This window comes from Fragaria vesca, linkage group LG7 (assembly GCF_000184155.1).
Source record: "Fragaria vesca subsp. vesca linkage group LG7, FraVesHawaii_1.0, whole genome shotgun sequence".
Taxonomy (NCBI): domain Eukaryota; kingdom Viridiplantae; phylum Streptophyta; class Magnoliopsida; order Rosales; family Rosaceae; genus Fragaria; species Fragaria vesca.
Window position 1 is genome coordinate 4,939,053 of NC_020497.1, and position 24,862 is coordinate 4,963,914.

Sequence of the window (24,862 nt, forward strand, 5' to 3'; positions counted from 1 at the left end):
CTTTTCTCTATTTTCTTCACATCTATCTCTCGCACAAATGCTATCTTATTATAAGTGCAGTTTTAGTAACAAATGTCTATCACATTGTTCAAATTGTAGAGTATGGTATGGGAAGTGGAGTGTCAACATATGGGGATGTTTACAGCTTTGGTATACTCTTGTTAGAAATGTTCACAGGGAAGAGACCGACTGATCACATGTTCAGTGACGGCTTGAATCTTCATAATTATGTGAAGACAGCTCTCCCTGAACGTGTTTTGGAGATTTCAGAATCAGTACTAGTTTTTCAAGAAGGCAACTCCAATGTTGATGAAGGTCACAGCCAATTGAGTGCACAGAAAATTGAAGAGTGTTTGACATTGATACTTGGAATTGGAATTGCCTGTTCTGCTGAATCCTCAACAAGCCGAAAGGATATCGGTGATGCTACATCCGAACTGCACACAATCAGGGGCAATCTTCTCGGCTAGAATCTTCTATATATAATACTACTGATTTTTGAAAGCTTTTATATGTGTTGTATTCTTGTTGTGTTTTATATTTTCTCAATAAGCGGTATATGCAGAGTCCAATTGATGCGCTTTGTTACTACTATGTCTTGTAGATAGTGTGTAATTGTGTTTTTGTTGCCTTGAGAATAAAAATAGTAACATCTTGTGTAAGTTTATTATACATCCCAGGTCTGAAACTCATGATCCCTCTAGGTTCAGTGGAGAGGGTAATGTACTTCAGACTGTCAGTTTGATAAGAGTTCATACTTTATCCCAATTTCGGTTATCTTTTAATCTAATCCCCAAGCATCATCTGAAATCACTTCCTTTTCTTTTTTCTTCTTTTTTTTAGAACAGGCAAACTTTATATCAAACGAGTTGAAGCATCTTCCTTCAAACTGTCTCCCAATTTGATTGATCAAGTTTATCAGTATTCGTTAACTAGAAGATATTAAAGACTCGTTAAATTGATTTGCTTGTCATACCTTAATTTCCTGGAAGTTAGAACGCACCATGTGATGTTTGGAAAATTGCAAATTAGAAAATACAGAGCTATAGAAAAAAAAATCTATGTAAATGATTGAACAAAAGAAAGAAAACAGAGACCGACAAAATCAATACTGGTGCTGCTTGCTTGGACTTGACCTTGGTGCTTGATTTTCAGATTTTCTTAACCAGACACCAAAACAGTGGTGGTGGCAGTTTACTGGAAGTTTCTTATTGAAAAGTTGAATATTTAACAACACCAATCAACATTAACAGCATTTTGTTTTTCTTCAAGTTTTACTATTATATACACAACAGAGGAAAACAGAGTAAGAACAGAGACGTTGGAACAAAATCAACTAGTTGCTGCCACACAACAAAAGTTGGACTGCTAGTACTAGTTTGAACTTTGAAGCAAGTCGGCTTTTAAAAGAAAAATTATTTTCCCTAAATGAGTAGCTTCAGTCATTAAGTTTCTTCTGCAATTCAACATTTTCATGCAGCCCCTATTAAGGATATTACGTCTAGACGATAACTCACTGAAGGGTAATTCAGTCATCATTCTCAATCTCGGAAACAGTATGCTGCTGGTACGTCATGTGTTCGGAATCCGGCTCACTACATACACTTTAATTAATTGGGAGAGACCCTTCCTTCCTGGGGAGCCTTGCAATGTTAGATGCATTAGTAACTACCATTAAGCTTTACTTTGTTCTGTGGCACTCTCTCCCGTTAATAACCTCTCTGATGTTGTCGCCCTTTGTTATGATTTTAGTCATCTAGTCATGTGCTTCGCACGTGTCCATCCAAAAGAGTCTATATGTATTGCTTTGAGGGCATTTGCTCAGTATCAATTAAAATCTGAATATTTTACTTTCTTTTCTTTTCATTTCCTTCTGCATTTCTCTTCGGTTAGGGCTTGTACCCTAACAATTGGTATCCAGAGCCATGAATCTGGGAGCTAGGCAACCGGCGATTCCGCCGCTCGGCGTCGAACCTCTTGTGCTCGACGAAGATTTGTTTCTTCTTGCAATGAGCCGTGCACTGGATAACACTTTACCGTCGCTTCAATCCAAGCTGCAAAGTGTGATTGATAATGTGTTCGAGCAATTTCGATTGACAACACCACCACCAGCCTTGTCGCAACCAGTCTACTACCCGCAGCGATCATTGGAGCAGTCATCAACTCCAATTTCTAATCCCAAAACTCAAATTGAGAGATTGTTCATTCTCATCTCTGGAAGGCCTGAAGCAAGCAAGTCGCTCTCAAGTCGACTGCGGCCACCGGAGGAGTGAAGAAACCGCACAATTTCAGGCTAGGAGCACCCACGCTCCACAAGACCGCCAAATACCAGAAGTGCAATTTCCGGAGTTCAGCTGCGTCTCTTCTGCTCGAGGATGCCATTTCGGCTCAGTCAAACCTTAACCCTGCTTCTGTTTGCCGGGTGAGTGATACTGGCACTAGTATTCTTAATCTCAATTTTGTGAGTACTGATTGCGTTGGCGTAGATTCTGTGCTTGTTGCAAAATTGAATAGGAGTGATGTGAATTTCGAAAATGGAGAGGATAAAAGTTCTGATAAGAAGGCTAAGGTGTATAGTGGAGATGTGAAAGAGCTTAGTGAGCTTGACGGTGTTAGTGTTAAGCAAGATGATCTGCAAGGACCGAATTTGGGTGAAAATGGGAGAGAATGCGATGCACTCCGCCTGTTTGATGAAATGTCACAGTCATATGGGTTGTGTGATGCAGGAAATAACATTGTTGGATACATGGGCATTCGAGACAAAGGTGGGGGTCTAGCTTCTCATTGTACATTTGTTGAGTACTATCAATTGCCAGAGAAGAAAACAGCTACTGATCATTTGGACTGCAAGCCTTATGTGGTTCATAACGACTTGGGTTCAAAAGAAAAAAGTGCTAGTGCTGTTGCGCATAGTGAAGCTTTCACTGGTGTCCATGGAATCCTGGAGTTAGGATATTGTAGATTGAATTATTTTGGTAAAGGTATCTTAAAGGCTGAGGGGAATGTGAATGGCATCAGTGGACCTGCCTTGATTGATAATGATCCAAGGGAACAAATCCAAGTTGACGATTATATGGTTCAACAGCTTGAGAGAATTAGAAATGAATGGGGTTGGAGCAAACAAGAGTTTGGAGAAAATATTATTTCAGCAGTATCTCTTTAAGTTCGTAAAGCTGGCGCCAATCTTACTGGAAACAAGACCTTGATTCTGCATGTTCCAACCAAATCTGGTAATAGCTTCAAACTTACATTCTCGCTGATAATTGCCTTGATCGAATTATGGAAGTATGGATATGTTGAGAAAAATATGAGATGGTTTACTGGGAATTTAGTGGCTAGTTTTATAAATGGGCGCTTGACATTTCAGCATGATTATAAGCATATTTCTTGTGGCATTAAATTTAACAGTTTCTTGGTAAATGGATATGATGAACGCATAGTTTTCTATTGCTTTAAAGTGCTCCAAATGATGGATAAATGGCAGCTGTATGTTGAAGTAGTATACAAAGGACTCAGTCACGTGATTCACACTTCCTTGAATTTGAAGGCAGTAATAGATTTGTCTTTGTGTGCCACCACTGAATGTGGTACTGTAGCTTTGAAGGTTTGGTTGAGTGGTAACCTTTTGTATCTACTTCTTGGAAGTAAATTGGAGAAATTGAGTTGGTTTTTTGCTGTTAAGTTGGAGAAATGGGAAGGAAATGCCATAATGATGTTTGATAAATATTGGGAAAGATGGTTATCTTTACTAGTGGCTGCAAATGAGTGTTCTGCTGGAGGTAGTTTGAAATGGTTTAGGGAGCGAGATCTTCCTGTACTTCTGTTATCACTTTCCAGAGAGCTAGCCAATGGAGAGAATCCTAAGAAACTGAATGTTGTTCTTAAGGAAGGCCGCCTCAAGTTTAAAAATAGAACAGCTTTTGATGGGGTATGGTGTGACTTGATTACGCTCTGTATCATGATTTATAGTGCTTTTAATGATAATGCTGGAAATTTGCTTCATGATGACATATTTGGGACAATGGGATCTGTTGTGAGCTCTCTTGTTGATATGTGTGCTCAATGTGGAACTTTGAAGAATGCATACAACATGTACAATTGTGCTAGAGCAATATCATTGAATTGGTTAGTCCAGCTTGAGCTTGAACAACGCAACTGGACTGCTGCAATTTTTCCTGCAATAATCTCAAGTTTCTTACAAGTTACTGATCACAAGCAATTAGAGTTTGGAAATATGGCAAGACTTGTGGAGGTGATGTGTAGTAGCGAAAGCAACCATCAGAGAAGAGTCTGTAGGGTTGGCTTGAGCTTTTCGTGCCAAGATATGCTTACAAGTGCTGATGTTGGTGATAATTCTAGCATGGAAATGGACTTGGAAAAGATGGCAGCAGGGGATTTTCTTGGTAACATAGCTAAGGTATTAGGTATGATGTTTTGGCATTATTTCTCATCTATCAGATATGATATTGATACAAGTATAACTGCTGAGTTGTCAAATGAGAACTGTGATTACTCTCTTAAAGATATCTGGGGTATTGCTAGACTTGATTTTGGTTTGATGAATTATGTGGGTGCAATGTGCCGAGAGGGGTGCATGATACTATTTTCAAAATAAAAGATGTTATGATATTATGGGTTCTACATGTGAATGGAATGGTGCAAGGCTCATTCCATCATCTTCTTCGATGGGAACTTATGAAGAAAGGTTGGCAGCTTCAATTATTTTTACCTCGTGTTATTACGCATGAAATGGGAGAAGCGTTTACAACTTGGGAGTTGATACTTGCTAGGGGTGGATACAGTAATTGGGAATGTTCTGGTACACAAGACAATGAAGGAGATGATAGACTTGTTGTAGACAATGAAGATGTGAGAGCTGTTGTTTTACATAATGATGGATTGATGATTGTAGAAGATGATATTGCTGATGGAGACAAGGAAAGTAATATTTCCTTGCTTCAGCACATATTTGTCCATTTACAGGGCCTAGCAATTACGGATTTGAAACTTCTGATTATCCAACAATACCTCAGTTCATATACCTTTTTCTTGGCCTTGGGGTTAATCTGTGTGAGCACCTGTTCAAGGTATATATCTGCAGACACTGCAAATCGTCGTCGGTTTCAAATGACATCTTGCAAAGGTGCCCAGATTTTGATTCAGAATGTGAAACTTGAGGACAAGTTTGTTTGAGGGGGGATGAATTGTTATGATTTTAGAGTCATCTAGTCATGTGCTTCGCACGTGTCCATCCAAAAGAGTCTATATGTATTGCTTTGAGGGCATTTGCTCGGTATCAATTGAAATCTGAATATTTTACTTTCTTTTCTTTTCATTTCCTTCTGCATTTCTCTTCAGTTAGGGCTTCTACCCTAACACTCTTTAGATTGAACAAACCCGAATTGAGGGCCAGAGTGAGTTTTCTCTTTAGAATTGGGACATACCTAGTCAATATGTTTGATCTTGTTCACAAACGACTTCAATAGTTCCCTCCTTCAAGTCATGCGAACCCCGTCCTTTACGTTCAACAGACTTATTGTCACCATTCACCACGCAGTAGACTAAGAACAGTTGTCTTTGGAAAACAAGAGTCGTCTATGGTTGGAACTTGGAAGCAAGTGACTAGAGTCAAGTCTTCTTGTGGAAGAATGTAAAAGTGGTTTTCCATCCCTTTCAGTGCTTGTTGATCACGCATTCTTAATCTCACTATCCTATAAGTTAGATTGTCATGCCTCCCACAAAACTACCTATTTCGCAACAAAACACCACCCATATTTAGTCTGTGTCTCTGTAGTCCAAAGAAGGAGTCAACAATGGGGAAAATTTTGGTTATGAAATTGGTTATGATATCCTCATTATTAGTTTTAAACTGTTGTAGCTCCATTCAAGTGAACCCTCGGAGAGTACTCCAGGGGAATGAGACGGATAGGCAGGCACTGCTAGCAATCAAAGATCAAATTCAACACGATCCGAACCAGGTCACAAGCTCATGGAATGACACTCTTCACTTCTGCCTGTGGCACGGCGTCACTTGCAGTCGACGACATCGCCAAAGGGTGACGAAGCTGGAGCTTGACTCTCTGGAGTTGGTGGGTTCCATATCTCCATACATAGGAAATCTAAGCTTCTTAAGAAAGCTAGATCTCGAGAACAACAGCTTCACTCATCACATCCCTCCTCAAATTGGACATTTGCACAGACTGAAGGTACTGTCTCTAAATAATAACTCACTTAGTGGTAGTATTCCTCCCAACATATCCAATTGCTTTCAACTCATCACTCTTGATCTTGCTTTTAACATTCTGGTGGGTAAAATTCCTCCCCAACTCAGTTCGTTATCAAAGCTTGCATATTTTAATTTGCAAAAAAACAATTTAACAGGAGAGATCCCTCATTCTTTGGGGAATCTTTCGTCTCTCGAGATATTTGGTTCAACCTTTAATTCCTTAGAAGGAAGAATCCCCAGTTCTCTATGCCAGTTACAAAAATTAAAGATTCTTTATTTCGGACAAAATAGGTTATCAGGTATCTTCCCCTCCTGTATTTTTAATCTCTCTGGTATAATTGAATTCGAAATATCAGGAAACCAACTTCAAGGTAGTCTTCCGTCAAACTTGGGCTTTAATCCCAAGCTTGAAACCTTCTCCATTGGTGGGAATCAATTTACTGGGGCCATCCCTCTGTCAATTTCCAATGCAACAAATCTTGTGTGGCTTGAATTTGGATCTAATAATCTCACTGGACGTGTGCCAAATGTAAAAAATCTTCAATACCTGACGACGTTCAGTGTCAGTGATAATAATCTTGGAAGCGGTAAACATGGTGACTTGAGTTTCTTCTCAGAATTGATCAATGCCTCACAGCTAAGTGTGTTTGACTTTGGCTACAATAATTTTGGAGGGGCATTGCCTACATCAATATCCAATCTCTCGACCAGTCTCCAAATCTTAGGAATTGGAGTAAACATTCTGCATGGAAGTATCCCGATCGGATTAGGAAATCTTGTGAACTTGCGGTTACTCTCTCTTGGGCACAACTCCTTCACAAATAGCATCCCCAACGACATCGGGAAGATTTCAGGGCTTCAGAAATTGTTTCTTAACAACAATGAATTATCAGGGAGAATTCCATCCACTCTAGCAAATTTAACTTTGTTAACACTTCTCCAATTGCAAGAAAATAATCTAGAGGGTAGCATTCCTCCCACCCTTGGGAATTACCGTTGGTTACTAGAATTGGGTCTTTCTGGAAACAATCTCAACGGCACGATACCTCCTCAGGTTATTGGCCTCTCATCTTTATCAACAGTTTTGGCATTGCAGAGAAACCAATTCACCGGTTCCCTTCCGACGGAGATTGGCAAATTGAAGAATTTAGGCGCACTAGATGTTTCTAACAATATGTTGTCAGGAGAACTTCCCAGTAGCCTGGGTAGTTGCGAGAGCTTAGAAGCTTTATACTTGGATGGCAACTTCTTCTCGGGGTCCATTCCTTCATCTATGAAGGACTTGAGAGGGATTCAATATTTAGACCTTTCTCGAAACAATTTGTCAGGAGAGATTCCACAGTTTTTCGAGTGGTTTGGAAACTTGAAGAATCTCAACCTGTCCTTCAATCAGTTTTGGGGTGTAGTGCCAACTGGTGGTATTTTCAAGAATGCAACAGCGTCATCAGTTGCAGGAAATACAAGACTATGCGGCGGTGTTGCTACTCTCCGACTTCCTGTGTGCAAGCCTAATGAGTCTAAAGGAGGAGGAGGGTTGTCAAGGAGAATGAAACTACTGATCTCTTTAGTTTCCGGGTTTAGTCTTTTGGGATTTGTTGTCGTGCTGTCTCTTTTCCTTCTTGGTAAGAAAAGGAAAGAAGCTAAATCAAGCAATTTGGGAAACTCTTTTTTGCAAGTTTCATATGCTACGCTCCTGAAAGCCACCGTGGGTTTTTCGTCTACTAATTTGATCGGTGTGGGGGCTTTTGGGTCTGTGTACAAAGGAATTCTTGCTGAAGATAGAGTTGTTGTCGCTGTGAAGGTGTTTAACATGTTACATCGGGGAGCCTCTAAGAGTTTCATCTCTGAATGTGAGGCATTGAGAAACATCAGACATCGAAATCTGGTCAAGATAGTAACTGCATGCTCAAGTACTGATTTCAGCGGCAATGATTTCAAGGCTCTTGTTTACGAGTTCATGGACAACGGGAGCTTGGAGGAATGGTTGCATCCATCAACTAAAGCTGAAGAGGTAATAGAAGCACCCAAAACCTTAAGTCTTGTTCAGAGGCTCGACATTTCCCTTGATGTTGCTAGCGCATTGGATTATCTTCACAACCATTGTGAAACACCGATTGTTCATTGTGATCTCAAGCCAAGTAATGTTCTTTTGGATAGTGACATGACTGGACATGTTTCCGACTTTGGGCTGTCAAGGTTTCTCAAAGACCCAACCCCGAGTGTTTCTGGAAATCAATCAAGCTCTATTGGAATCAAAGGAACGGTTGGTTATGCTGCACCAGGTAATTTTTCTCATATGCGTCAGACTTTTCTCTTCCCATGTTTTAGTGTAACAAATTTCAAAACCAATGAGAGTTATTATTTATGCACAGATATAGTGACAAATATTTGTGATATTGTTTGAACTGTAGAGTATGGCATGGGAGGTGATGTATCTACATACGGGGATGTCTACAGCTTTGGCATTCTCTTGTTAGAGATGTTTACAGGGAAGAAACCTACTGATCACATGTTCAGCGACAACTTGAATCTTCATAATTATGTGAAGGCAGCTCTCCCTGGACGTACTTTAGAGATTTCAGAACCACTACTTCAAGGCACAATCAATGTTGTTGAAGCTCACAGGCACAATAGTGTGAGAGTCGAGAAAACTGAAGAGTGCTTGGCTTTGATTCTTGGTATAGGAATCGCATGTTCAGTCGAATCCCCCACAAACAGAATGGATATCAGTGATGTTGTGTCTGAATTGCAATCCATTAGGCGCAATCTTCTCTGCTAGAACTTTCATATTATTAATGTACGTTCTTGAATTGTGTCTCAAAGTCATGTCTACTGTATCTATATAGTGGTTTCTTGAAATTCGCATGTAAATGTTATAAAAAGTCATGAAATAAAGTCCTACTTATTGTGTAAGTTTGTTATCCTATACCGAAAAGCTACATGATCCCATTTGGATCAATGAATCAACTTAGAGTTGTCATCAGCTTTATCAGTTGTACGTCATCAACCCAAAATTCAATTTGTTGTGTTGTCATTTGTATTTTACCAAGTGAGCATGAAATTGATACTGAGCATGTTTTAGAAGAACTTGATATTGAGCAGGGAAAAAAATGCAGACAGTATCTCATATTTACTATTCCACTTTAAGAAACTGTCATATTGGAATCCTAAACATCTCAGCTGAAAATGTCAATGTCAACCTCAATGTAAACCTCAATGTGAATGTCTCTGTGCATGAAGAATATGGAGCTGATAATGATGGTGCTATGCCATCTCAACAAAGCAATCTAGTGCTTCAGGTAGCTTACAACATAGTTTACCTTATTTACTTTAGGATATAAGTACTTCTTGTTAGTAAATTTAGTTATGGTTTTGTTGTTGGTGTACTAGCTTCATGTAATTCTGGAATGTCACAGGAAGAATCCGCTCCACCTTCAACTTCATGAAAGAGATACAAGACTGCTGCAAGGAGGCAAAACCCAAGAAATTCAACAAGGATTGTTGAAGCAGCTGCTTCGGCAGTCAGCAGAATGTTTGAAGGTCCAAAGAAGGGCGTGCAGAAGACGCTGTGATCTCAATCCATGAAGGGCTCATGATATATGATACAGTCTCCCCATTACAAGTGAAAAGTTGTGAGTTGGACTCGCAAAAGACTAGTGGTAGCCTTAAGTTTTTTATATGATGAAGAAATGACTTACTAGCCGATTGTTTTTTCTTTTCAAAGATGGACGGGGTATATGTATAATGTTCCTCATGCATGTTCAACTTTTCTATTCATAGTATAAAGGCACCAGTCTTTTCAAATAAATCAAGTCGTCTTTGGTTGGTTTTCTATCTTCCTCTGCCAATAATAGACAATTGATTATCTTCCTATCCCAATAATTAAGTAGTCTTTGGTTGGTTTTGTTATCCAGACGATTTCAAACATCTTCCTTCAAAACTGACTGCCTAGTAGAAATGATGTGTTAAAGTGTAATTGAGCAAGTTTATCATATTGCTTAGCTAGAAAACATTGAAATACATCAAATTTGTTGCTTGAGGAAATTACAACACATCTAGTTTATGTTGTACGAGAGTCTAGGAAAAATCAGTGCATAGATTATGAACTTTGTCCTTGGTTGTAATTACTGAAAAGCAGAGGAAAACAGAGATACATTTATAGAAGAAAATAAGATTGAACAAAACAGAGGAAAACAGAGATACATGCTTAGAAGTTAGAATAAAAACAACCTTGCTAGAGATGGAAGTGAGGCATGAAGTATCAACACATTGGGATGCCTACAGCTTTGTTGAGCATTCTATTCTTCCCTTGATTATAATCAATAAATTACTTTGATAGAGGTCATTACAATAGAGTTGAGGAAGAAAACAGTCGGTCGTATTTGGCAAACCGCCATGAGCAATAATTAAGTCGGCCAAATTGGTGCATGAATTATCAAGTTATCCAATTAAACCGTCATCCATATTCTACAACTCCTCCTATCCTATAAATTAGATCAAGACAGTGATGAGATGACACCAGTTACACCACCCATATTTCTATCTCAGTCTCTATTGTCCAAAGAATAATTTTTCTAAATAAAAATGGGTGGATTTGCGGTTATGAAATTGGTTTTGATCGTATCGTCACTTTTTTTAAACTGTTGCAACTCCGTGCAATTGAACCAGCCGAGAGTACTCCAGGGGAATGAGACGGATAGGCAGGCACTGCTAGCAATCAAAGATCAAGTACGACACGATCCGAACCAGGTCACAAGCTCATGGAATGAATCCCTTCACTTCTGCCTGTGGAACGGCGTCACATGCAGTCGACGACATCGCCAAAGGGTGACAAAGCTGGAGCTTGACTCTCTGGAGTTGGAGGGATCCATATCACCACAAGTAGGAAATCTAAGCTTCTTATGAGTGCTAAATCTCGAGAACAACAGCTTCACTCACCAAATCCCTCCTCAAATCGGGCATTTGCGTAGATTGCAGGTATTGTTTCTAAACAATAACTCGCTTACTGGCACCATTCCTCCCAACATTTCCAATTGCTTCAAACTCATCACTCTACGTCTTGAAGAAAACAATCTAGTGGGTCAAATTCCTCCCCAACTCAGTTCCTTGTCAAAGCTTAAGAATTTCTTTTTGGGAGACAATAATCTAACAGGAGAAATCCCTCCTTTGGAGAACCTTTTGTCTCTTGCGAGTTTTTCAGCTGTTTCTAATAAGCTGGAAGGAAGCATCCCTAGTTCTCTATGCCAGTTAAATAAGCTAAAATATATCTACCTGGCTGACAATCTGTTATCTGGTATCATCCCTTCCTGCATTTATAATCTCTCTCGTATAGTCGAATTTGAGCTAACACTCAACCAAATTCAAGGAAGTCTTCCAGCAAACTTTATCAATGCTTTTCCCAACCTTGAATGGTTTTCCATTGCCTACAACAATTTTACTGGGGCCATTCCTTCATCACTATCCAATGCAACCAAGCTTGTCTTGTTTCAAGGTGCATTCAATTATTTTACTGGACAAGTGCCAAATTTACAAAATCTTCATAACCTTGTGGTCTTTAATGTCGTTGAAAATGATCTTGGAAGCGGTAAACAAGGTGACTTGAATTTTATCTCAGACCTGAACAACGCCACACAGCTGAATTGTTTAGGGTTGAGCTACAACAAGTTTGGAGGAACGATTCCCACATCATTATCCAATCTCTCAACCGATCTCAGGTGGCTTCAAATAGGAGGAAACAATCTACATGGAAGCATTCCAACTGGGTTAGGGAATCTTGAGAGCATGAATGTACTCGGTATGGAGAAGAACAACCTCAGCGGTAGCATCCCCACAGAAATTGCGAAACTTTCAAGGCTTGGGCAATTGTTACTAAATGACAACAAATTTTCTACGAGCATTCCATCTTCTATTGGAAATTTAACAATGTTAAACATTCTCCACTTGCAAGGTAACAATTTCAATAACAGCATCCCTTCAAGTCTAGGAGAGTGTCATGGGTTGGAAGTGTTGGATCTATCTCGAAATAACTTAGATGGCGAAATACCTCAGCAATTACTTACTGGTCTTCTCTCTTTATCAATTTCTTTGAACTTGTCATCAAACTACTTTACTGGTTCCCTTCCATATGAGATTGGTGTTGATGTAGTTGTGTTTGTGGTTATGGCTGATGAAGGAAAAACTGCTTCAAAGGCACGTAAGTATTTACGCTGTCCTTTAGACTTTATTTGCCCCACAACTAGTGTGCAAAGGGGTCTGATCAAATAAGCCTTTAGGATACAATGAAACCTAGCACTTGCTATTGTTGTTCTTCGTTTTGCACTCACGAAGATCAACCTTACACTCGATTAAAGGTTTACAAGTAACTCAAGGTTGCTAGAAACTATATCTGCAGTTTTATAGTTTCTAGATTTTTGCTGGTGTTAAGAAAATATAGATGGAGGTTTGAGAAGAGAGAAACAGGTTTCCTGATATGAGAATATGCAGAAGAACTTATTCCTATATATAGGAATAGTCGTGCCTTTCCAGAATATTGACATACCTTTTCATTTTGTTTTAAAACTCTTCAGCAAGAGTTATTTACAATTGCCAACAGTCATATACAATAGCAACTGATATGCCTTTTCATTACATACATGTCTCTTGGTTGGGCATATACTGTTTCAGAACTCTCTTTTTATAATTTGAAAATCTCTCTAACAATTGGAAAGTTGAAGGCACTAGGAAAGTTAGACATTTCTAACAATATGTTGTCAGGAGAACTCCCAATTAGCCTCAGTAGTTGTCAGAGTTTAGAATGTTGGGTTTCACGCAGCGGATTGGTCAACAAGATATGATATCGAGAATGCAACTATAATAGGGAAAAACAAACACACACAACAACACAAGATTTAACGTGGTTCCCTCACTCTTTGAGGTACGTCCACTGGGCGTGATCCGATCTTTCTTCACTATTGAGAATAATGAGAACTAAATACAAGGTGTTTCACTCAAGTTTATAACCCAAACCCGAACCCTTGAACCCTTGTACACCCCTCTCAACTCACACTCTCAATACCCAGTAAAGCTAACTCTCTTACAACACTTGCAAAGGCTTTATGGCTATTTATAGCCAACTCCTTCACTTACGACATGCAGAACCATGCATAGAAGAAAAGCAAAGTCTTGTTTTTCCATCTTTCCCGTTCAATATTTCTACACCAATAGTATGAAACTATTACCAATAGTTCTCAACTATTGTTTTCTCTACATGCATGTTCTCACTCTTTCTCTATGCATTCTACATTCTCACATGGGACTTGTTCTCTTACTTCAAATATGGCTGCACCACCCTAGCTATATCTAGTTCCATAGCACAATAAATGATCAACTTCTCATGCATTTACCTTGTGCATATTGCAGCCAATTTCTTCCATTCAAACAATACTACACCTCTAGAAAACATAGCATTAATTTTGAGCCACATCTCAACATAGAAGTCCTACATTTGCAAGGCAACTTCTTCAACGGGCTCATCCCTTCAGCTATGAAGAACTTGAGAGGGATTCGAGATTTAGACCTATCTCGCAACAATTTCTCAGGAGACATTCCACAGTATTTCGAGCGCTTTGGAAAGCTAGAAAATCTCAACCTATCCTTCAATCAGTTCTGGGGAGCGGTTCCAACTGGTGGTGTTTTCAAAAATGCGACAGTGAATTCAGTTGCTGGAAACTCTAGACTCTGCGGCGGTATATCTAATCTTCGACTTCCTTTTTGCAAGTCTAAAAAAGGAGGGTTGTCTCGTAGAATGAAACTAATGATCTCTCTAGTTTCTGGGTTCACTCTATTGGGACTGGTTGTGGTGCTGTCTCTTTTTCTTATTCGTAAGAAAAGGAAAGAGACCAAATTAAGCACTTTGGGAAACTCTGTATTGCAAGTTTCATATGCTACGCTCCTAAAAGCTACTGATGGTTTTTCTTCAGCTAACTTGGTTGGTGCGGGTGCTTTTGGGTCTGTGTACAAAGGAATTCTTGCAAATGACGGAGTTTTTGTTGCTGTAGGTTCTTAACATGCAACACCGAGGAGCATCTAAGACCTTTATGGCTGAATGTGAGGTGTTGAGAAATGTCAGACATCGAAATCTGGTCAAGATCAACAGCATGTTCAAGTATTGATTTCAGCGGCAATGACTTCAAGGCTCTTGTTTACGAGTTCATGGACAAGGGGAGCTTGGAGGAGTGGTTGCATCCATCTACTAGAACTGAAGAGGTAACAGAAGCACCCAAAATTCTAAGTTTTATTCAGAGGCTCTGCATTGCCATTGATGTTGCTAATGCATTGGATTATCTTGGCAACCACTGTGAAATACCGATCGTTCATTGTGATCTCAAGCCAGGTAATGTTCTTTTGGATTGTGACCTGACTGGACATGTTTCCGACTTTGGGCTGTCAAGGTTTCTCCCATTGACCATGAGTGTTTATGGAAATCAATCAAGCTCTATTGGAATTAGAGGATCAATTGGTTATGCTGCACCAGGTAATCTTTTCATTTTAGTGTAACATATTTAAAATACAATGAGCTATTATTGAGTTATGCTGACAAATTTTTGTGATATTGTTTGAACTGTAGAGTATGGTATGGGAAGTGAAGTATCCACATACGGGGATGTCTACAGCTTTGGCATTCTCTTGTTAGAAATGTTTACGGGGAAGAGACCCACTGATCACATGTTCACTGAAGGTTTGAATCTTCATAATTATGTGAAGACAGCTCTCCCTGAACGTATTTAGAGATTTCAGAACCACTACTTCTTCAAGAAACCTCCACCAGTGCCGCTGATGCTCACATGCCCAACCAATTGAGTGTAAGAACACAAAAATTTGAAGAGTGCTTGATTTTGATACTTGGTATAGGACTCGCCTGCTCTGTTGAAAGGATATCAGTGATGTTGCATCTGAGTTGCAATATATTAGGCGCAATCTACTTAGCTAGCTAGAACTTTCAAATAGTTTATGTATTGTGATGGCTTTTATAGTCTTGTAGTTCTTGTATTCTGTTATGTTCTGTTCTTGAATTGTTTCTGGAAGGTCCTTTTTTCACTATCGTGGTTCTTGAAACTTGCATGTTATTGTACTATATATATTGGATAAAAGAGGTACTACTACTTATTGCGTAAATCTGTTATCCTAAATAGAAATGTTAGTATAGGCCCAATCCGTAATATAACAGGTCCAATCCTTATCTGCACCACTGGTGACGTCATCAACTTGGAAAACAAGTCGCCTTCCTGCTCTACATATTAAGCCAATCTCTTTCTGCCAATCTGTTTTCTTTTCTCTTCAAGCTTATCAATTTCATCTTTGTTTTTGTATCAATAACCAGAAATATCAAGTATTGTTTTCTCTTTTCTTTGTTTTTCTTCATTTTCTGAGAATAGAATAGTTTTCTTGTTCATCAATTATCAAATCATGACCATGGTAGTTTTTTTAGCACGAAACACATATCATTCCGACAGATCATTGAAAGATGGTGCTTTTCATCAGCTTGATCAGTTCACTACAAGAAAAATAAGGTTTACTATGATTTCTTTGATTGCTCGTCTCTTCCTTTCATCCCAGCTTTATAGGTAACACCAGGGGTAAATTATAGTGTTTCATTTGGATTCACAATAAGGACGTAATTTGCTCTAAAAATTTGTAGTTGAGGAACCAAGTAGTACTAGACCTTCTATTTGTGTCAAGTTGTGATGATGGCAGTGTGTATCATATTATGGTATACAACGTACTGGTTCTCCTTATTGGAGCTTATCATTCAATATATCTATTATCTATTATCTCCTTACATACAACCAATGGTTTTATAAATTTATAATATGGTAGTGCTGGTACATGATAATATCCATCCCAATATACCATGCCATTATATATATCTTCCTTATGGTCAAGTGCATACTGTGCATTATAGAGGATTGTTATGTGATATCTAGTGCTATATGTCACCAGTGTTGAAGCTTTTGCCGTTGAGCTGTCTGATTGGCTAAGGTGTTTAGTTAACAACTTTGAGGTTATAGGTTCAAACCAAAATGGGCATATGTAGAGTGTTTGAGTTATTTAATTTTTTTTTTGTTTTTTAAAAAAAAAGCTCACCAGAGTATGAAAAACTGAAATGCTATTTGTAAATTATAATTTTGTCTATAAGCTTATCATGAAAATGCTATTTCAAAGCTTACCATGAAGAGGTGATTAAGTGTTTAACTATCGGTCTGATCAGTTTTACTACATCAAACCGACTTGCAGCGAACTGAAACTACTAAAATGTTAATCTTAAGCTTGGATTAACAATCAACGCATAGAATATGGACTTTTTATTGGCGTGTAATTACTGGAATGCAAAGTAGAAAATAAAATTGTAGAAGAAAATCAGTACATATTATTGAACAAAACAGAGGAAAACAGAGACGACTACAGACCTGCTTCAAAGCTGAATCCAATAATTACTGGTACACACCAAAAACAGTCGGAAGAAAGATGCATTACTGGTACAGTTGTACTGGTTTGAGGAATGTAAAATTTTACTGCATTTTCGATTTTTCCTAAGTGATTGTAGTTGAGTGATTTCTTAAGGTGATGTTTCATTTAGGTGGAAGAAGATGTACCAGGAACCCAAGAAAAGGTGTATATACTTGCTTTCCTAGATAATAATTTAGCTGGAGAGGTCTCTCCTTCCTTGGGGAACCTGTCTATAGCCTTTCACTTTTCTAGGGACAATCGTAGCAATAACAACTAAATTAATGAAGATTTTATCATTAGGCTCTTGTTACCCTTTAAATTGAAAATAACCAAATTGAGAAAGAATGTCTTGAAGAAACCTTTCCTAGCACTGCAACTTCTAACATAGCCGAGAACATATTAAGAGGGTCCATTCCATCAAATTTCAATGCAATAAGTATTCTGTCACTTTCTCTTTGCCTTGAAGTCCAAGCCAATGCCATATGCTGCGCGGTATACCTCACCTCAGCAAAGCTATTAGCCTCCCCTCCTTGACAATGGAATGGACTAGCCAGGAACAGAGAGCATCCACATATAAAGATATTTTCCTTTCTTTTCCATCTTATCCTAGAACTAAAACAATATGAACATTCCATTTGGATCAATCAATCCCTCTTGCTGGAATCTGAACTTTGATTAGAGTTCCTATTTAACTTTGAGCAAGTCAAGTCAGTCTTCTTCTGGTAGAATGCAATTAATGAGTCAAGCAATCAACTCTGGGGTTCTCTAGCCCTTTGAGTACTTGTTGATCACATATTCACATATTCTAAATCTTCCTATCCTATAAACTAGATCGTCATGCCTCTCATAGAACTACCAATCACCACTCATACTTAGCTCAGTCTCTTGGTCCAAATGAAAGAATCGAAAATGGGGAGATTTTTGGTTATGGAATTGGTTCTGGTATCTTCATTAATAGTTTTGAACTGTTGTAGCTCCATGCGGTTGAACCATCCGAGGGGAATGAGACGGATAGGCAGGCACTGCTAGCAATCAAAGATCAAATACAACACGATCCGAACCAGATCACAGGCTCATGGAATGAAACGCTTCATTTCTGCCTGTGGCAAGGCATCACATGCAGTCGAAGACATCGCCAAAGGGTGACGAAGCTGGAGCTTAGCTCTCTGGAGTTGGTGGGTTCCATATCTCCATACATAGGAAACCTAAGCTTCTTAAGAGTGCTAGATCTTGAGAACAACAGCTTCACTCATCAAATCCCTCCTCAAATCGGGAATTTGCGTAGACTGCAGGTATTGTATCTAAACAATAACTCACTTACTGGCACCATTCCTCCCAACATATCCAATTGCTTCCAACTCACCGAGCTCGATCTTTATAAAAACAATCTTGTCGATAAAATTCCTGCTCAGCTCATTTCCTTGTCAAAGCTTCAGTTTTTGGTTTTTGATAATAACAATTTAACAGGAGAGATCCCTCCTCTTTTGGGGAACCTTTCGTCTCTTGAGTTATTTGGTATAACTTCTAATAACTTCGCAGGAAGCATACCTAGTTCTCTATGCCAGTTGAAAAATCTAATATATTTAGATTTGGGCATAAATAATTTGTCTGGTATCATCCCATCATGCATTTATAACATCTCTAGTATAGTTGAATTTGAGGTAACATCCAATCAAATTCATGGAAGCCTTCCCTCAAACTTGGGCATTGCTTTTCCCAACCTTCAATGGTTCTCTAGTGCCGATAATCATTTTACTGGGGCCATCCCTTCATCATTATCCAATGCAACAAATCTTGTGGTCTTTCAGTGTTCATTCAACAAACACATTGGACAGGTGCCAAATTTACGAAACCTTCGTAACCTTGTGAAATTCAGAGTCACTGAAAATAATCTTGGAAGCGGCAAACTTGGTGACTTGAGTTTTGTCTCGGACTTGATCAATGCCACACGACTGCTTCGGTTGGAATTCAGCTACAACAAATTTGGAGGAACGTTTCCCACATCAATATTCAATCTCTCAACCAATCTGGTGAGTCTTTTAATTGGAGGTAACTATCTACACGGAAGCATCCCAGGTGGGTTAGCGAATCTTGTGAAGTACTGGGTATGGGGAAAAATAACTTCGAAGGTAGCATCCCCACAGATCTCGGGAAAGTTTCAAGGCTAGGGCAAATTTTTCTTGATAGCAACAAATTTTCCGGGAGCATTCCATCTTCTTTTGGAAACTTAACAGTGTTAAACGGTCTTTACTTGAGTGGAAATAATCTCAACGGCACCATCCCTTCAAGCCTACAAGCATGTCACGGGTTGGAAGTGTTAGATCTTTCTCAAAATAACTTAGATGGCAAGATACCTCCACAGTTACTAAACGGTCTCCTCTCTTTATCAATTTCTTTAAACTTGTCAACAAACCGCTTTATTGGCTCCCTTCCAGTTGAGATTGGAAAGTTGAAGGCTCTAGGTCAGCTAGACATCTCTAACAATATGATATCGGGAGAACTTCCCGGTAGCCTCGGTAGTTGCCAAAGCTTAGAATTCCTACACTTGCAAGGCAACTCCTTCAACGGACTCATCCCTTCATCTATGAAGGACTTGAGAGGGATTCGAGATTTAGACCTGTCTCGCAACAATTTCTCAGGTGATATTCCACAGTATTTCGAGGGCTTCCGATACTTGGAGAATATCAACTTATCCTTCAATCAGTTTTTGGGAGCAGTGCCAACTGGTGGTGTTTTCAAGAATGCAACAGCTACTTCAGTTGCTGGAAAGGCTAGACTGTGCGGCGGTATTGCTAGTCTTCGGCTTCCTGTGTGCAAGTCTAATGAGTCTAAAGGAGGAGGATTGTCCCGTAAAATGAAAATACTGATCTCTCTAGTTTTCGGATTCAGTCTTTTGGGAGTTGTTGTGTTGCTGTGTCTTTTGCTTCTCGGTAAGAAAAGGAAAGAAGCTAAATTAAGCACTTCGGGGAACTCTGTCTTGCAAGTTTCATATGCTACACTCCTAAAAGCTACTGATGGTCTTTCTTCAGATAATATGATTGGTGTGGGGGCATTTGGATCCGTGTACAAAGGAATTCTTGCAGATGATAGAGTTGTTGCTGTGAAAGTGCTAAACATGTTACACCGAGGTGCATCTAAGAGTTTCATGGCCGAATGTGAGGCTTTGAGAAATATCAGGCATCGAAATTTGGTCAAGATCTTAACTGCATGTTCAAGTATTGATTTCAGCGGTAATGATTTCAAGGCTCTTGTTTACGAGTACATGGACAATGGTAGCTTGGAGGAGTGGTTGCATCCATCTACTAAAGCTGAAGACGTAACAGGAGCACCCAAAACTTCAAGTCTTATTCAGAGGCTCGGCATTGCCATTGATGTTGCCAGTGCGTTGGATTATCTTCACAACCATTGTGAGACACAAATCATTCATTGCGATCTCAAGCCAAGTAATGTCCTTTTGGATAGCGACCTGAATGGACATGTTTCTGACTTTGGGTTGTCAAGGTTTCTCTCAAAACCAACCACAATTGTTTCTGGAAATCAATCAAGCTCCATTGGAATTAGAGGATCTGTTGGTTATGCTGCACCAGGTAAGTTTACTCATATGCTTCAAAATATTATATTCACCTTTTTTTGGTGCAAGTGTGCAACATACTTCAAAAACAATGATCCTAATCTATCTATGCACAAATGTATTGACAAATATTTGTGATGTTGTTTGAACTGTAGAGTATGGTATGGGAAGTGAGGTATCCACATGCGGGGATGTCTACAGCTTTGGCATTCTTTTGTTAGAAATGTTTACCGGGAAGAGACCAACTGATCACATGTTTAGTGATGGCTTGAATATTCATAATTATGTGAAGACTGCTCTACCTGAACTTGTTCTAGAGATTTCAGAATCACTAGTTCTTCAAGAAGGCACCGCCAATGTCGCTGAAGCTCTCAAACAGAGCCGATTGAGTGTGAGAGCACAGAAAATTGAAGAGTGCTTGACTTTGATACTTGGCCTAGGAATTGCATGTTCTGTAGAATCCCCCACAAACAGAATGGATACAAGTGATGTTGCATCTGAATTGCAATCCATAAGGCGCAACCTTCTCGGCTAGCACCTTTTAAAGTTCTAATATTTTGGGATGGCTAATTAACTGTTGTATGGTTCTTAATTATATTCTGTGATGTTTTGTTTTTGAATTGTGTCTGAAAGTCGTGCTGCTACTATAGTAGTTCTTGATATTTGCATGTTAATGTACTAATGAAAGTGAATAAAACAGAGTACTGTTTATCATGTAGATGTGTTATTCTAACTCGAAGCACGTACGTACATGATCCCATTCGGATGAATGAGTCAAGTTAATTAGAGCAGTCATCAGCTTGATGAGTTGTACACTTGTACTATACAAACTCGGACGTTCATTATGTGGTCTTTTACCAAGGGAGCATGAAATTGATACTGAGCGTGTACGTTTTATTTATTTATTTATTTATTTATTTTTTAAAGGGAGGTCATTCAAAACTGATATCTCTCCTTCTTTTGGGAACTTGTGGCTCCAATACCCTTTACATTCTAGAAAACAAAACTGGAAAATAATGGCATGGAAAAACCTCTCCTAGCATTGAAATCGTTTAACATAGCTGCTGGTATACACATCAACAAATTAAGCTATTTTCCTGCCCTCCTTGACTTTGGACTGGAATAGCCAGGAACAGATAGCTAACATCTGCATAAGGCCTAAGATTTGTGGCTTTAATCCTAGATGACATGCTATGTCACCAAGACATATTATTAATTAAAAAGATTATGTTATGTCATTTTTAAATAAAAATACAATCTTGTCCTTTTAAATCCAATGGCTCTAAATTATTTTGTCTTTTTATTTAAAGAAAAAAATACTTTGTCTTTGTTTTATATAAAACTATATATTTCTAGCCTTTTCTTTCTTTTTTTTTCTTTTTTTTTTCCTTGTTCATCACTCTATACATATATTTTTGAGAATATACAATTTTTTGAGAAGAAGAAGAAGAAGAATATACTAGGTTGTTCTAAAATGCGGATTCTTATGAATATATATACACATATAATTTGTTCAAGATAAAAAAAAATTCGTCCAAGAACAAAGCAATTGTGTTTGTTCATTTTCTACTTCATTTCCTTTTGAAGGCCTCATTGGAGATAAAGCAATTATGTTTCACAGATTCCAAAGAGATCAAATCATCCAAGTATAAAAAGAAGAATCGTAGAAGAAAAGATCAGCAGAAAAATACTTGTCTATATGAGGCCAATGGCAGCCATGAGGTTTGAATCACTTACTTGCTTTTGAAGACTTGAAGTTTATAATTCACTCTGTGATTGTCAGGTAGCTGATTTTCTGTTGTTTCACTTTCTTTTTCCTCGAATGTTTAGGAGCCGAAAAGTTTAAAGTTTGTTTGCCCCAGTGACGAAGTCAACAAATTTAGGCCCAGTCCCAGTTTGGCGTTAACGTTACAAGATCTGGAACATGACAGTCTGAATGATCAGCTTGAGTTTGATGATGGTGATATCGAATTATCGATGATGAGATTGATCCAGCTTTAAAAGCACAAATTGATAGGTTAGTCTGCCAATTGTTTCTTACTGAACTTTTTCAATATTTTATGCACTTCTCAAATTTCAGTGATTGAAGTTATTTTGTTGAGAAATATAAGAAACACTCACACGAATGTAGAACTCGATAGCTGCAAAAGGGATTTGAACCTGTCTTGAGTTTCAGAAGTTTGCATAAAAGAAGTTTTGCACTAATAACAATAGAAGTCAACTCTGTACTGCAGTTCAGTATTCCTTCTTTTTTTCTTTTTTTTTCCTAATTGATTTTAAGTGAGTTTCCATGTGAGGTGTTTAGGGTATACAGTTGTCAACATGGTTTGGGAAACCCCAGACTTCTGTTTCCCAACTCCTTTCTCTTCAGTCAAAATCTGAGAAGAGGCTGTTTCAAATGGAAATCTCAATTTGTGTCTCTACATGAACAGTTTGGAAAGACAAATATACAAGGGAAGAACCTTGTACATGCTATTACATATTCTCTTGTCTTGCGCTTACATATACTCTTTTTTTTGCTGGTTCAGGGAGGTTGAAGATTTTGCTCGGAGGTTGAACTCTGACTGGCCTCAAAGGATGCAAGAAATTCGATCTTTGGGTCAAGAAAGGAGGCGGGCACAATTTTCCATTAACGGAAATGATTCTTTAAGAAGATATGCTTGTATGTTCTTGTTCCCCTGTCATTTGTTTTCCTTCTCCTGATTTTACTTATTTTTATTGTTTTATCCTATTTATTTATTTTTTTTGTCTATACTCTTGCCACATGAGTAATCAATTAGACCAAGATATATGTGTATATTTCTTTTCTGTCACTACTATAAGCTGCAAATGCATTGTTATATGTATGGGTGTGTTTAAATCTTCAGACATAATGACACACTTTTCTTTGAGAAGAAGGGTAGAGGCCTAGAGGGTCAATGCTGGGGATCTATCCTGGGTGAGGCTGTGATGTTAACGTACATAATAAATAAAAAATGTTTTGATGTTTATCTTTAGTGTATAGTAGGTTGCTGTAGATGAAAGTTGAATGTCATGCTTTTCCAGACTAGAACTATGTTTACATGGGTGTATGGTGATACATATTATACATGATAATCACTGAAGATAACCTATGCAGTTGTGTTTGTGTCATTTTGTATTCTATGAAGTGAGCATGATTTAGATAATTGCATTTTACCAAGTGAAGAATTTGTTTTGGCCACGCGTCTCAGCAGGGGCAGAGTCGGAACTCCGGTGACTCAAAAGTAAAGAGAAGGAGATTGCGGGGCGTGCCACCTCACGGGCGAGGAAAGGAATACGCTGCGGCCAGACTTCTGAACAAGCGAAGAGGGGGTTACCGGTGCCACCTCACGGATGAGGGATTACAAGTAAGAATTCTTGTCACCTGTGAATCGATACTCACTGCTAGGGTGAGCAGAGCAACAAATAGGGAAAAAAGGCGAATCAGGAGGGAGTCTGAGAACTAAGGCGAAGTGCACTTTAGAACTTAGGGTTTCGAGGATGCTCGAGGATTTGTAACTGTTTTTTGTATGATTGCTTGTGTGTTTTTTTGTATAATTGCTTGTGTCGAGCTCCCTTATATAGCGATCCGCAAGCAATTCGCAGAGACCTAATCACAACCCATTCGGACTCAGCAACTAGAATTCCACAAGGATACGACCAGCTCGCGAGCCGCGCGATCCGTGCAACACGTGTCCAGAACGGACCTCGCCTAGGTCTCGCTCACCGCCCCGCATCATCTCACTGTAGCGTCGTACGCGAACTCGAACATTAAGCGATCCTATCCCGCGGAGTACTACAGTCCATTTCCAACTCTACCTCGCCATGCACTGTAGAATCCTACACAAACTGGAACAAAGGATCCCGCGAGGACATCGAATCCCGCGGGGTATCGGAATCCTTGCAAAACTCCAGCTCGCGTGTTGCCAGACTTCGCCACCCTTCGTGGGATTCGCATTAAAAAAGGGCCACAGGTACTGGCCCAAATGTTATCCAAAACGTACCCCGAGTCTTGGACCAAAACTACCCACTGGGCTCAAACATTGCCCCCTAGGCCTTGAGCTTAATCCACTTCGCAACGGATAAGCGAAAAGGCCTTAATGAGCACTTCACTGGAATCCGCAATTCAAAAGGTGCTGACGTTTCGGCATCGTCGCCTCCCTTCATCATTGCGACTGTTTGAAATTTGAAACGTGCTGACGTTTCGGTCGTCATCGCGTCTCCTCGTTACGGCTACTGATTGAAAAGACGTTACGGTCTGTCTCCTTGATAAACCTCGATGCGGGTCCCCACATCTCACCATCGCTTTCCAACCAAGCTTTTCCCTTTCTTCTGCAACCAACAGAACTTCACCACCGGACTCACTCCGCCCAGAAACAATGGCTCCCAAACCAACTGCTAACGATCCAAACCTTAACCTCACGGCGGCGAGCTCTTGGTCGACCGGCCTCGCTCGCCGTTTTGCCAACAACCCTCCTCAAGGAACACCCATTTATTTCCTTGAAACAGGGGCAGCCCTGCTCGGTCCGACCCCTTCACAACCTCCGTCCGCCGCTGATCTGTACCACTACACCGACTCC

The 24,862-nt window shown here is 39.3% G+C and overlaps 1 protein-coding gene and 3 pseudogenes across 1 annotated transcript; all 4 read left to right on the top strand.

Annotated features, from left to right (window-relative positions):
* The window catches only part of LOC101290908, a 3,069-nt pseudogene extending 2,599 nt beyond the window's left edge, over positions 1 to 470 (top strand).
* A 4,279-nt stretch (positions 471 to 4,749) lies between these two features.
* LOC101291186 (probable LRR receptor-like serine/threonine-protein kinase At3g47570-like) lies at positions 4,750 to 9,130 on the top strand. Its single transcript, XM_004308321.1, has 4 exons — positions 4,750 to 4,942; positions 5,102 to 5,183; positions 5,879 to 8,508; positions 8,638 to 9,130. Exons 1-4 carry the CDS (start codon positions 4,750 to 4,752, stop codon positions 9,003 to 9,005), a joined length of 3,273 nt encoding a protein of 1,090 aa, XP_004308369.1. The 3' UTR covers positions 9,006 to 9,130.
* Positions 9,131 to 10,810: 1,680 nt separating this feature from the next.
* On the top strand, positions 10,811 to 12,490 carry LOC101291474 (annotated as a pseudogene).
* A 1,258-nt stretch (positions 12,491 to 13,748) lies between these two features.
* On the top strand, positions 13,749 to 20,817 carry LOC101291769 (annotated as a pseudogene).
* The last annotated feature ends 4,045 nt before the right edge of the window (positions 20,818 to 24,862 follow it).

What these genes read in the sequence shown, in the direction of transcription:
- LOC101291186 (XM_004308321.1), top strand. Translation starts at nt 4,750, where the DNA reads ATGGGAGAAGCGTTTACAACTTGGGAGTTGATACTTGCTAGGGGTGGA. An exon ending in TGCTGATGGAGACAAGGAAA is followed by an intron (nt 4,943 to 5,101) that starts GTAATATTTCCT and finishes ATATATCTGCAG; the next exon opens with ACACTGCAAATCGTCGTCGG. An exon ending in AATGTGAAACTTGAGGACAA is followed by an intron (nt 5,184 to 5,878) that starts GTTTGTTTGAGG and finishes AAACTGTTGTAG; the next exon opens with CTCCATTCAAGTGAACCCTC.